At 33.9% G+C, this 13,875-nt stretch overlaps 3 protein-coding genes across 3 annotated transcripts; 1 reads left to right on the forward strand and 2 right to left on the reverse strand.

The window, feature by feature from the left end:
- Positions 1-6,369: 6,369 nt before the first annotated feature.
- On the reverse strand, positions 6,370-7,020 carry LOC133324388 (thymidylate kinase). Its single transcript, XM_061533231.1, has one exon. It carries the CDS (start codon positions 7,015-7,017, stop codon positions 6,370-6,372), a length of 648 nt encoding a protein of 215 aa, XP_061389215.1. The 5' UTR covers positions 7,018-7,020.
- A 2,078-nt stretch (positions 7,021-9,098) lies between these two features.
- On the forward strand, positions 9,099-9,950 carry LOC133324390 (uncharacterized). Its single transcript, XM_061533232.1, has one exon. It carries the CDS (start codon positions 9,099-9,101, stop codon positions 9,948-9,950), a length of 852 nt encoding a protein of 283 aa, XP_061389216.1.
- Positions 9,947-12,020, reverse strand: LOC133324391 (protein Peter pan-like). The gene is made up of 4 exons (XM_061533233.1): positions 11,511-12,020; positions 11,264-11,448; positions 10,123-10,845; positions 9,947-9,950 (listed from the first exon to the last, which is right to left on the reverse strand). Exons 1-4 carry the CDS (start codon positions 12,018-12,020, stop codon positions 9,947-9,949), a joined length of 1,422 nt encoding a protein of 473 aa, XP_061389217.1.
- Between the last annotated feature and the right edge of the window lie 1,855 nt (positions 12,021-13,875).

Consider the following 13,875-nt stretch of genomic DNA (forward strand, 5'->3'; position numbering starts at 1 on the left):
ATTTTGAAAATTTATGTTGGAAAGTAAACTAAAAGGGCGTGGCAATATTTCCCATTTTCAAGATAGTTGAAAATATTCAGATTAAGATTTCTCGAAATCCTGGCATTAATGGTGTCTTTGGCAATATCTATACTAATAATTTGGCAATATCTATACTAATATCTATAAAAATAAAGTAGTGATTGACTGACTGATTTAACGATTCATCAACGCCCAGACGAAACGGCTGAAGCTAGAATCTTGAAATTTTAGGTGAGTGTCACTCTTGGTCCAAAGGTGACAGATAATACAGAAATTCGTACTAGAACGGTACGAAAAGTACTAAATGTGGTACCATTTGCATTTGGCGAACCAGTTAAGCTAGAACTCTGAAATTTGGTTTGAGGGTCACTAATGGAGTGTAGAATAGATGTAGCAAAGGGCTTTTTGGAAATTCGAATTATGAGTATCCGAAAAGTACTGAAATGTACTAGATTTGGTACAATTTCGTGGCATGTGAATGGATTGAGCTAAAAACTTGAAATTTGGAATACAAATTAAGGTTGACAAGTAGGGTCGATATGAGACGAAAAGTACTATATTTGGTACAAATTTAATTCGGAGGTACAAATCGAGCTGGAATCCTGAAATTTAAAATTAACATTACCGTCGGAGTGTAGGATTGGGATATGTACGTAGTTTTGAAATTTTTTTACTTATGTGTACGAAAAGTACTAAATCGTACTATAATTGGTACAATTTGTATTTGGGGAACCGATAGAGCGGGAACAATGAAATTTAGAGTCAGGATCATTGTAGGGGTGTATGATTAGGGTCAGGATTCAGTTTAAGACATTAATATGTATGGATACTAAATAGTACTAAATTTGGTACAATTTGAATTTTAGGTGAACCAATAGTTAGAATCATGAAATTTGGAGTCAGGTTAACTGTTGTGTTGTAAGTTTGAGATATGTAGGAAGCTTTAGAAATGTTAAACTAATGTGTACCAAATTTGGTACAATTTAAATTGTGAGTGAAGCGATAGAGTTAGAATCATGAAATTTTGATTTAGGATCACTGTGGAGGTGTAGGAGTGCACTATATTTGGCACTGTGTACTAAATTTGGTACAATTTGAATTTTAGTAGAACCGATGGAGTTGGAATCCTGAAACATCGATTTAGGATAACTGTGGGGGTGATGGTTTGGGTTATGTAGGAACTGTGTACTAAATTTGCTACAATTTGAATTGTTTGTGAACCGATAGAGTTGGGATCCTGAAACTTGGAGTAAGGATCACTGTGGCAAACTGTTGTTTGCTTACAAAACATTAAATATCAACTGATGGTATAAGGACATTCTTAATGAGTAAATTTTTTCTACTAAGCGTTTGCAAACCCAGCGGATTTTTTCCCATACATCTTCCAAGTTATGTAGGTGCGACCCGCTCAAAGCCTGTATACAATTTCAACTTACAATTATACAGCCACCGACAATATAAGCGAATTTAAGATGCGTCCGACACCACCAAAATTGTAAGTGAAGGTCGGATATGTCCGACTTTTCTAACATTGTAAATTGTTTTCACGACATAGTAGATTTGTCTTTTAAATATATTGCAGGTCAAATATTTGAAAAAACTCATAACTGCGAATAAAAACAACTTGGCGGGTAATGTGGACCAATAAGTTAAAAAGTAGGTTGTGGATTGGTTGGGATAAATTTCAATGTATTGCAGTTTTGGGTAACAATTAATGCAAAAATATATGGGTATGAACCCATATATTTTTTGGAATCGCCCCCATTTAAGGGTACCATCCCATTTGCGGTATTTTAAATGACCTAGCTTCAATATCCAACCGAAGCAGCTGTAATTTCGCAATATCGAGTTTTCAAAGGATAGAATACCTTCTCATAGAAATGTTTTTAATATGGGGCCATGTTTGGAACTTGTCCCCATGAAAATGTCCCGTTTTTATATGGTGGTCCACATTACCCGACTTTGCATTTTTAATTTAAAAATAATTTTTGAATTAAAAACTAAACAAAAATTAATACTAACCGATTGTAATTACAGTTAAACGTACACTTTTATTGAAAAAAATAAAGTTCTATATAACATCTTTATAATTGAGAAAAACAAATTGTTTGACTCTTGTGATAGATAACTTTTCAAATTACAGATTTTAATAAGAGCTTAACTAAATTTTCAATATTGCAATTTTCTACTAAAAAGTATGTTAGACGTTTGTTTTTACTATTTAGGAAAACATATATCAAAGCGGCATTGACATATTTCAAGCATTTTCTTAGATATGGGGGTGGTCCACATTAGACGCATAGTCCACATTACCCGATGTTACTGTACTGGCATCTCCTCCACACGTTGCCTCAGCGGAGACCGGATGACCTACCAGCGGGGGAAGTTGTTGTTTTGCTCTCCTAGCTATGTTCACTAATTGGAATATGTATATGTATTAGTAGAAATAGACAAGCGATCCTCTGCGATCACAAGAATCCTGTCTTCACTTGTCATGTAGCTATCGAAGTGTCAACTTGGACAGAACAAGTACAATGACAACATTTTATAATATTGTATTTTGTCCTTCAATTCTAGTATGGATTTTGTTTCACAATGCAATAGCAATACGATTCATCTGAATCGGAAGCTAGTTGTATGCTATTAACCGCCGTTATATAATTTTTTCCTATTGACATAATAGTATGCATTCAGATGACTATTAAATTGTAATGGTCTGCGGACTGCTGGGAATACTCAGAAACACAACTGTCGTATCTGCTGTCTCAATTCACTCCCTTTTAGTGGACTTTTGAGTAAACGAACGAACCTAGGGTTTGTGTTCCTCTGCTTGGTAATTTAAGGCACTTTTAGAAGCCTTAAATTTACTTCTTGGTCCAATCAAAGGCATGGTATTACATATGACTTACTTCCTTTCTTTAGATATAACGTTGTGACTAGAACTCTGATAATGAGAAAATAAGTTTTTATATGATTATTGTGGTTAATGCCATAATCGTTACTCCTTGTCCTTTCAGAATTGTTTTATTGCATAAGATGTCTGATGATTTTACACAGAAATTATTAGAAGAAACAAACATCCTGAGACATACAAATAAAAGTGGACCGTCTTTATCTTTTTAAATAAGTATGCTAATTCTTCTGGTCAACTTTGAGAAAATCTGACCGTCTTCGAAAGACTATGAGCAGTTTAATGATGAATCTGGTATTCTAAAAAATAAGGTTTTATTAAAAACAAGTCTAGTGGTATTTTGTAAGTATAGGTCCTAAAGCATTTTGAAATTATATGATCAGGTATTATAACCGTATTCTATAAGTGTCCATAGTGGTGAGAATATCTTCTCTTTACATTTCATTTCGACGATTTTGTACTTAAATCCCAGGAGACGATTTATTTCTTTAATTGTTTTTAAAAATTTGAGTTTGTAATTAATTTACTCAAGTTAATTATATCTAATTATTACTAGTTTATTTGTTGTTATTACTCCACAAATATCTTTGAGCTGGTTTAAAAATCGAACTAAGTATATAAATAAGTTTGCATGCATCTGTTTTATATGATAACCCATACGGGAAGTGTAATTGGTAATCAGCAGTATTGTTATTAATTAAATAATTTCAAAATGTAATATTTTATTTGCAAACCAAAGCAATTAAAAAGTTATACGCATGTAACACACACAAAATATCCTTGTGTGTGCGGCCCCGCATGTGTGTAGTTAATTAATAATAAGGCTATGTGCATTTACTGCCTTCTACAATGAATATCCTTACTTTATTGAAGATATTGAAAATATCTTCAAGAGAGCACAGTTTTTAAAAATTGTTTTTAACAAACATAGCAATAAAAACTAAACATAATGTATATTTTTGTATAAATAATGTTTATAAATATTTACATACATAAATATGTTCCGAATCCTAAAATTAAAAAAAAATAATGCAATGAAAACCGTCACTATTTTATAAGAAAGAGAATAACATAAAAAAAGCTTATATTCAAAATGTAGGTTATTATTAATCAAATATGGTATGGAAAAAAATTAAATTACATAAATACTATATTTTAAGTAATTTAGTAAAACCAAAATACAATAAAGACAACTGAAATCAGTATTCGATAGCAAAGAAAAAAATCAAAGTTACAAAAAAAAAAAACAGATAACAAAATCTTGAAAGAAAAATAAAATTTATGAATGAAAAAAATAAAAAAGACTGCGATTTTTATTAATTTGTAGAAATATTTAGAACATCACAGCTTTAGATATTATTTAAGAAGACCTACTGGCCGGAGTGTTCTGATTTCTTGGTCTTAAAGAAGAGCAAAATTAATCACGCAGAAGACCAGAACGTATTCTCATAAATAACTAATAGGTCATCTCAGAGAAGACTGGAAGATCTTCTTAAAGAAGACCAGAAAAATGCCAGTAGACTAATAGGTGGTCAGTAGGTCATCATATAGAAGACCTGTAGGTCTACATATTGAAGACCTCCAAACATATTTTTTAACTCCACGCCTATGCTGGACATCCAAAAATATTTTTTTAACTCCACGCCTATGCTGGACTTCCAAAAATATTTTTTTAACTCCACGCCTATGCTGGACTTCCAAAAATAATTTTTTAACTCCACGCCTATGCTGGACTTCCAAAAATAATGTTTAAAAAATCCACGCCAAAAATTATTTATAAACCACTTTGGGTATATTCTACATATGTATCCTAACAGACGTCGCTTTTTTTGTTATATATTTATATCTGAACCGATTTCAGGGAAACGTGCCAGAGACTAATTTATATTACTTCAGTACGTTGTGTCAATCGGCCAAGATATGGATCTTTTCACGAAGCTTAGCAACATCATTCTAGACTTAATTCAGTACCCTATACAAAAATTCGTGCAAATTGAAAGATATATAGGGACTTTAGTGCACCAATAACATAAAATCGGACGAAAATATATATGGGAACTATATCTAAATCTGAACCGATTTTTACGAAACTTAGCACACGTCATTGCAGACTTAATTCAGTACGCTATGACAAATTTCGTGCAAATCGAATGATTTTCAGAGCCTTTGTTGCACTCATTATCTAAAATCGGATAAAAATATATAGGTAGCTATATCTAAATCTGAGCCGATTTTCACGAAACTTAACACACATCATTCTAGACCTTATTCATTACTCTGTACCAATTATTAATTACTCTGTGCCAAATTTCGTGCAAATCGAAAGATATATATGAAGACTTTGGTACACCATTTACCTTAAATCGGACGAAAATATATATGGGAGCTATATCTAAATCTGAACCGATTTTTCCAAATATCAATAGGGTTTGTCCTTGGGCCAAACAAATGAGCTGTGCCAAATTTCATCCAATTCGGATGATAAATGCGACCTGCACTTTGTTTAAAATTTAACATAGACAGACGGACATGCATAAATCGACTCAGAAAGTAATTCTATGCATATTCTTAAAAGGAATCATTGTTCTATCTCGATTATTTTTGACTGTTACAAACATATGCACAAAGACATAATAGCCTGTACCACAGTGTGGTGAAGGGTATAAAAACCCACCCCTATGCTGGACCTCCAAAAATTATTTTAAAAAAATCCACGCCTATGATAGTTGTCTCAAAATTATTTTGAAAAAAATCCACGACACCATAACCAGCAGTCTTCATATAGAAGACCAGTAGGTCTTCTTCTAGATAGCCAGTAAATCTTATTGCAAAAAACCAGTAGGTCTTCCCATAGATAACCAGATGTTCTTCTCATAGACGACAAGACCGTCTTCTCTTAGACCACCAAGAGTTCTAGAAGGTATTTTTATAGAAGACCAGAAGCTCTTCTTATAGAAGATCAGAAAGTCTTCTCATAGAAGATCAGAAAGTCTTCTCATAGAAGATCAGAAAGTCTTCTCATAGTAGACCAGTTGATTTTCTTATAGAAGAGAAGGTATTTTTAGAAGAACAGTAGATCTTCTTATTAAATAGCTGAAGTTATTCTTTCAGATGACCAAAAGGACTTATAGAGGATGATCAGGAGGTCTTATAATTGAAGATATTCTGAATGAAGACCAAAAACTCTTTTTATAGGTGAGCAGTATGCTTTCATGCAGAAGATATGAAGGTTGTATAGGAATTTTTATTGATTAACCCAATTTTAATGGCCAGTATATTTTCCTATATAAATTTCTTAAATTAATAACAAAAAATAACAAAACTCCATCATTTACCCTGAGATTTCTTTATTGACACTTTATCAACACTTAAATAAATCTTTATGCAACCAAAACAATCGGGAATGTACAAAAATAAATGCCAATTTAAATCAACAATCATTTATTTAACCAATCCAATACTTGCGGCTTCGTATTCTCCACCTCTTTCAAAATCTCCAATGTCTTTTGCTTTATCAACGTATGTATTTCATCCTGCGTTTGATTGGCATCAATCGGATGCCAATAGTGTTGTTCCATTTGATAGATTTCCTCAAAGGTGCGTGCAACTTTCGTTTGAAAATCTTCCTTTTCGTAACGTTCCTCACCGAATTGGCCACGATCTAATAGATTGCCAACATGCGTCTTTAAATAGAATACAACATCGGGACGTGGTAGACCATGTTCGGGTGACATACACCATTGTCGGGACATTCCTTTGGCCACACTATAGGCTAAACCACTGTACGCATAACGATCTACCACCAAAGTGGTACCGGAATTTAATAAATTCAAGATATGATTTTTATGTTCCCAACGATTGGCAGTAAATAGCAGATGTACAGTTTCATCGTTCAGCTCCTGTTTGTTGGTGAGATATGCATTGATAAACTGGCCAATGTTCGATGAACGTTCAGGAAATGCCATATATTTGACGGGAATCGAACAGTTTTCTAGATATTCCACCAATTTCCGGGATTGCGTAGATTTACCACATCGATCACAGCCTTCCAAGACTATGAAGGCTCCACGTTTAATTTGTGACATGATGATACGTTTGATTCAGATATACCGGCCGGTTGTTTTGGTTTTTTTGCAAACTGTAAACAATGAACACGAGGTGTTTGGCTTGACATCTCGGCCGGCCGTGTTTGCTGCTTTAAAAGCGTTCCATGTGCAACGAATAGGGACATGCCTAATTTTTAAATCTTGAATAGGGAGTAAAAGGCTGATAAAGAATGGCCTGGTAACAAAATGGTCGATAAATGTCTGAAAAAAAAAAAAATTACCATAGGTAAGTGATGAGGAAGGATAAATCAATACTTCAGAAGTTACCAAAGGCTGTCCCTCCGATATTTATTTTTTTACTTCATATTATTTAAATATGGAACGCCGAAAGTAGATTTTTTATAGAAGGCCGGTAGAACTTCTTTCTAAAAAGACCAGAAAGTCTTCTGAAAAAACTTTCCGGTCAGAGGTCCCTAAACTAAAATGTCGTTATAATCAGCATAAAGGTGGCTGTCTATGGTAAAATTTACATATTTCAGGGAAGTGGTCGTAAAGAAAATTCGGGAAACGATCTGGTTGAAATTTGGACCTCTTATATAAAGCCAGGAGGTCTTGTAGAAGGCCAAAGACTTTATTTTTTAACTTCACATTAATAAAAGCCTTTTTACAGAGAATCAGAAAGTGTTCTGAAAAAATTACACCACTTCTGACTTTTTGAATGGACCAGAACAATTCGGACTGATGTCCCTAAACTAAAATGTCGTTGTAATGAGGATAAAGGGGGCTGTATGTGGTAAAATTTTCCAATTTCAGAGGAGTGGTCTTAAAGAAAATTTGGCAAACGATTTTGCTGCAATTTGCTCCTCTTATGGGAAGCTAGAAGGTCTTGTAGAAGACCAAAGAATATTTTTACAGAAGACCAGAAGATTTTCAGATGGTTTATTAACGAAGGTCAGATGGTATTCTTATAGAAGACCAGATGTTCTTCCTATGGTAGACCTTGTGGACCTCTTACGGAAACCAGAAGGTTGTGGAGATTATAAAAAAATCGTTATGGAGATTATAAAAAGTCTGGTCCGGCCGAACTTAGCGCCTTCTTTATGGCCTTCAGTTCATCTATAAAGTTGCCTAGAAGTTCAGCGCATTGAAAAATATAGTTTAATACGACATCCTGCATATCAGCTCTTCGATAAAGACTAACTATCCTTTAGCACGTCTTAAAAGACTCACTGTCCTTCAGCGGGTCTTTAGTTAGTTACTTTCTATGGACTCCCTACAGCTCGTCTATAAAGACTACCTTCAGCTAGTCTATAAACCCACGCCTTTGCTGGTCCTCTAAAAATAATATTTAAAAAATACAAGCCTATGATCGACCACCAAAAATAACTTTTAAAAAATCCAGGCCAATGCTGGACCTCCAAAAATAACTTTTAAAAAATCCACGCTTATCATAAGTCCTTGAAAATAATTTTTAAAAAATCCACGCTTATCATAAGTCCTTGAAAATAATTTTTAAAAAATCCACGCTTATCATAAGTCCTTGAAAATAATTTTTAAAAAATCCACGCTTATCATAAGTCCTTGAAAATAAATTTTAAAAAATCCACGCTTATCATAAGTCCCTGAAAATAATTTTTAAAAAATCCACGCTTATCATAAGTCCTTGAAAATAATTTTTAAAAAATCCACGCTTATCATAAGTCTCTGGAAATAATTTTTAAAAAATCCACGCTTATCATAAGTTCCTGAAAATAATTTTTAAAAAATCCACGCTTATCATAAGTTCCTGGAAATAATTTTTAAAAAATCCACGCCTATAATAAGTCCTTAAAATTAATTTTTAAAAAATCCAAGCCTTTGCTGGTCTACTAAAAATAATTTTTACAAAGTAAATAAATTTTAAAAAATCGAGATTGAACCGCTTGTCATATCCGCATCGAACACAGCTTCAAACATGTTGGTTCAAAACATCTGTTCTTAAACTCAAAAGTCGACCTATAAATCCCTTGTCGAAGTTACCAGAAAAACAAAAAATAAACAAATCACGACGTCAGTCGCCGCTTCCAAAACAAATTAAAAGGGAAGAAAATCCAATAAGCTCCTCCACCATGGTCCACAAAATGGAATGGTATGTTGGTACCGAATGGCAATTGGAACGCAAAGGCCTACACAAAAAGGTATTGGCCCATCAATTTACCAAATTGGAGAAACCTCATCCGGTGGCCAAGGTTATTATTTGTGTGGAAAGTGTTGAAAATCTGAATGGACGTGGAACAATTTATTTGAGTGATGACAAACTTGGCAAGGATCAGTGTATGGAAATGGGTAGTGCCTTAAGTCCAGTGGATTATTATTTGGAAATGATGGTGCAACAAATGGTCATTGGTGAGAAGGCATTGTGTACGATTAAGACCAAAGAAACCGCTAAAGATATACGAGTCACATTGGTGCTCAAGGAAATACAAGAGTCCAAACCCATACATAAGCTGACGGTACCGGAAATGTATCAACTGGCCTTGAAATATAAAGAGAATGGGGTGAAAATGTTCAAAACCTATCCCGTCTTTGCCCATGAATACTTTTCACGAGCTGCCAAGTGTTTGATTTCCTTTAAAGAATTTGAAGGGTTGACCAAGAAACGGGATGGTATGGCTGGAAAGGATATGCATGATTTATTCATACAAATTCAAACCAATTTGGCTGCCTGTCTGTTAAATGCCAAGCGTTATGAGGATGTCATCTATCAAACAAATTTTGTGGATAAACAAAATTCTCCCTCGGAGAAGAGTGTCTATCGTCGAGCCATGGCCTATTATCATTTGTCGGAATTTGATTTGGCCCAAAAGACCATAGAGAAAATACCCGACTATCAGGAGAAAAAAGAATTTAACAATCTCTACCACAAAGTGGTGGAATGTCGCAAGACTAGTAATGCCAATTATAAGGGTATGGTGAAGAAAATGTTTGGTTAGCTAAAGAAAGGCGAGGGAATTTCTTAGTTTTTAAAAAGTATTTTTTTATTAATTACTTTAAGTTAAAAATAAACTTAAGAAAGAAACAAACGAATAGTGTTTTTCCATTTTGTAAAAAGTTATCTAATAAATTATTTACAAGTGTTATTTTTTCTTATTAAATTTAAATGGCTTTTTATCTTTGAAACCGCTCTTAAATGATTTTTTATCCTTGAAGCCACCTTTTTTATCCTTGAAACCACTCTTATCCTTGCCACCCTTATCCTTGAAGCTTCCGTTTTTCTTGTCACCAAAGGATTTCTTGAAACCATTTTTATTAAAATCCTTTTTGTTATTGAACTCCTTTTTATTGCCATCCTTCGCGTCTAATTTCGGCCTTTTACTCTTGAAGCTAGGTGGCAATTTGGTACGTTTCCTTGATTCAGGTTCTGTGGATTTGAAAAGTTCCTCATCGGGATCTTCACCAACTTCTTCTTTGTAGTAGACAGCATCATCATCTAAATCACTGGCAGCAGCAACCTCCTCCTCATAACCTGCCTCAGCTTGACCGCTACTAGGGGTCTTTGATTTCTGTTGTTGTTCTTTGAGTTTCTTTGCCCGATTTTCGGCTTGTTGCTTCTTCCTCTGTTCCTTGAGTTTTTGTTTCTTCTCTACCATTTTTCTTAGTTCTTCCTTTTCTTCTTCGGTCTTAACAATGTGATCGTGGTAAAGAACTTCACCGGTCAATAGGCCTTCCTCGATTTTCATCAGTTGTATTGTCATACGAGGTCCTATTTCTTGTAGCTTTATGGCGGATTTGTTATTTTCCAAATTACCTTTACGTTTGAGAGTTTGTGGTAGGACAACTTGGGAATTTTCATCATCTTCGGCTTCGGACTCAGAGGCGTTACCATCCCTGGAAAGGAGAAGTGAATTAAAATATTAACAATTTAGGACTTTAAAAGGATTTAAAGAATAATTTTTTTAATAAAGAGGAGCGTAAAAATTATTTATAGACACCCAACATAGGCGAGGATATTTTAAAAATTATTTTTAGACATCCAACATAGGCCTGGATTTTTTAAAAATAATTTTTAGCCTCTCAACATAGCCATAGAGGTTCAACTTAGGCTTGGATTTTTTTAAAAATAATTTTTAACCTCTCAATATAGCCTTAGAGTTTTAACACAGGCTTGAATTTTTTAAAAATTATTTTTAAGGACTTATCATAGGGGTGGATTTTTAAAAATTATTTTTAGATTACAAAAAAAATATTTTCTGTGGAATTTTTATCCCATATTCGCATAAATCATGAATTGTTTTTCAAAACTTACTGCATAATAAATTCGGCAATATCTTCACATTTTGATAGATTGGGTATTTTTCCCATAACCAATTTCTTGACACCTTTGTTAAGGCCAACAGGTACAACCTGTATGGAATAGTGGCGCATATCGACCAAATTTGTTTCAGGATTATAGGAGAATAATACACAACGTCTTATGGTGGCAATATTGACCTGAAATACAAAAGAATGTCTTTATTAATTTTTCAAAAAATCTAAAATCCCATTGTACTTACCTCCGCCAAATTAATCGCCGGAAACATATTTTGAAATGTGTGAGCCATCAGCTTCAAATGTTTACCATCGCCGGTGAAATTATTCATTACCACCAATGGTGAATGTTTAAACATACCCTCGTCGATAAATTGTTTCTTATGTTGTGATATCACATCTCGGGCCAGTGTAAATTGATGCACTTTAAAGGTGAGTGTGGGACCCCTTGGCAAACGGGCCACTTTAAATGACAACTGTGTCGCTGCCTTATTAAATATACCCATATGTGAGACATGGAAGAAACTGCTAACAGCAACAAAATCTTTAATACGATTAATTTTCTTCTCTTTCAATTCACTCGCGGTAAATGGTTCCATAATTCGACGAAAATCCAATGTCAAATCTGTAATATGGGGACAGGATAGGCCACGATGTATAATGAATGAATGTGGTGCCTCTGCCAATTCACTGGGTTCGCCTTCTTTGAAAGCGGCGGTACGCTTTTTAGGATGCTTCTTTTTCGATTTGCCCATTTTTACTTATTCCGAATAAACTTTTAATTCAATAAATTTAAATTATTTTAAATAAAAACACAAATTGTTTTTCAACTGGCAGCAGCACCGCGTGTTCACAGAGTAAATGGATCAAAACATCAACACGTGAAATGTCAAAAATGTTGTTAGGGTTCTATAGATCGAAATGTTGTGTGGAATAAAATGCATAGGGGAAAGGAGATATGTTAAATTTGAATTGTAAACTGGTGTTTTTAGTTTAAATTGTTGTCATTTTCGTTGCTACACCGCGAACTAATCATCGGAGACCCAATTCGGTTTGACAATATCCGATTGAGTGTTAAAATTGCGATAGAGGTTGATATAATGAAAATAGAACTTAACAATTTTGCAAATCCATTCATACTACTCCAAGGATGTTTGGTATTAGGATATATCGGATTAGTTTTTGGTGTTGTCTCAATATTACCATACCGAAGTGGCTATAAATTTGTGTTCCGAATTCTTCTTTTCCGCTATTTTCGTTAATTTGAAAGTCCTAAGCTCATTTTCAACCGAAGTGATGGCAATTCCACATACCACGTTCTTGGCAGGTAAAAAGTTTTTTGCCTCTTAAACAGTATTTTCCATACTGAGACTTTGTAATTGATATTTTAATTTAATTTTTATTCAACAATAACATGTATACAAAGCCTTCAGGCCGAATAAGATACATTATGATTAACAATATGAATTAACTACTCCAACAAAGGGACACTTCAGACATGTCCAAACTAAATACATAAAAAAAACTAAAACTATAATTCTATACATAAAGAGTTCTTAAAAAAATAACTATAATATATATTTTACCTATGGCACTCTATACTCGCCATACAAATGTGCAATTCGGAAAAAATATCATACAAGGTGACGAACAAGCTTTTCGGAGAATAATATATCTGTTATCTAACAAATTTGTTGGTGCAATATTTGACATAGCCTCTTATTGGGATGCTTAAGCCCCACAATTTATTTGTTCCGGTACCGAAGTTACAGAACTTCATTTGGTTCAACCACTTTTTTCTGTTTTTGTTTACACCCAAGCACGCTAACTTGAAGACAAGGTTCTCTCACACTTCAGATATCGTACTTCGAACCAAATAATGTTCATTTGCAAGCACCGTCACCACTTTTGAGATCTTACTTCGTTAATTCTTTGAATACCTGCCATTCATCGTTACTTTAATTCAGGAAAGTTTTGTCTTGATGGAGACGATGACGATAAGGTGGTCTAGACCGAAGGATATAACGTATTACAAAATACACTGCATTTGGTCTGTGTGGAGACCACAGGAATTGTTTAAGACAAATTGTTCTGTATGGGTTCAACAGGCCTTTATAAGCACATATGATCTCTGGTAACACGATCAACTTTTTTGTTCGATATTTTCATGATCATTATGCAATTGAATTGGTTTTAGAATAACATCCAAATAATAACGATAAATTGGTCGATATAGAGCCCACAGGTCTTTATAAAGGTAAATTGATATCTAAAAGAAACCTTGGGAATTTCTATTTTTATATTAGGTTGGAGAAAAAGAAGTCCATTATATTTTCGCCAGATGACTGTACTGATAGATTTCTCGTAAAGTATCGATCAAAAATTTTCAGATTTATGCTCGTTGGCAGGGTGACACTTCGCAGTAAAAATATTATTTTCCTGTTTTTTGTTTGGTGCATCCAGTTGTGAGTTACAGGGTGTTAAATTCGGTACATTTTACATTTTTTTCTTTGACAATTAGTATTAGTATTGTGTACTATCAGCTGATTACAGTTACTTCAGTCCATGGTACAATAAATAGGTAGTCCATATGGAACAGCTGATATTTTG

The sequence above is a fragment of the Musca vetustissima genome, unplaced genomic scaffold, assembly GCF_032173495.1.
Source record: "Musca vetustissima isolate MV318-11 ecotype Yass unplaced genomic scaffold, APGP_CSIRO_Mvet_v1 utg20545, whole genome shotgun sequence".
NCBI lineage: Eukaryota > Metazoa > Arthropoda > Insecta > Diptera > Muscidae > Musca > Musca vetustissima.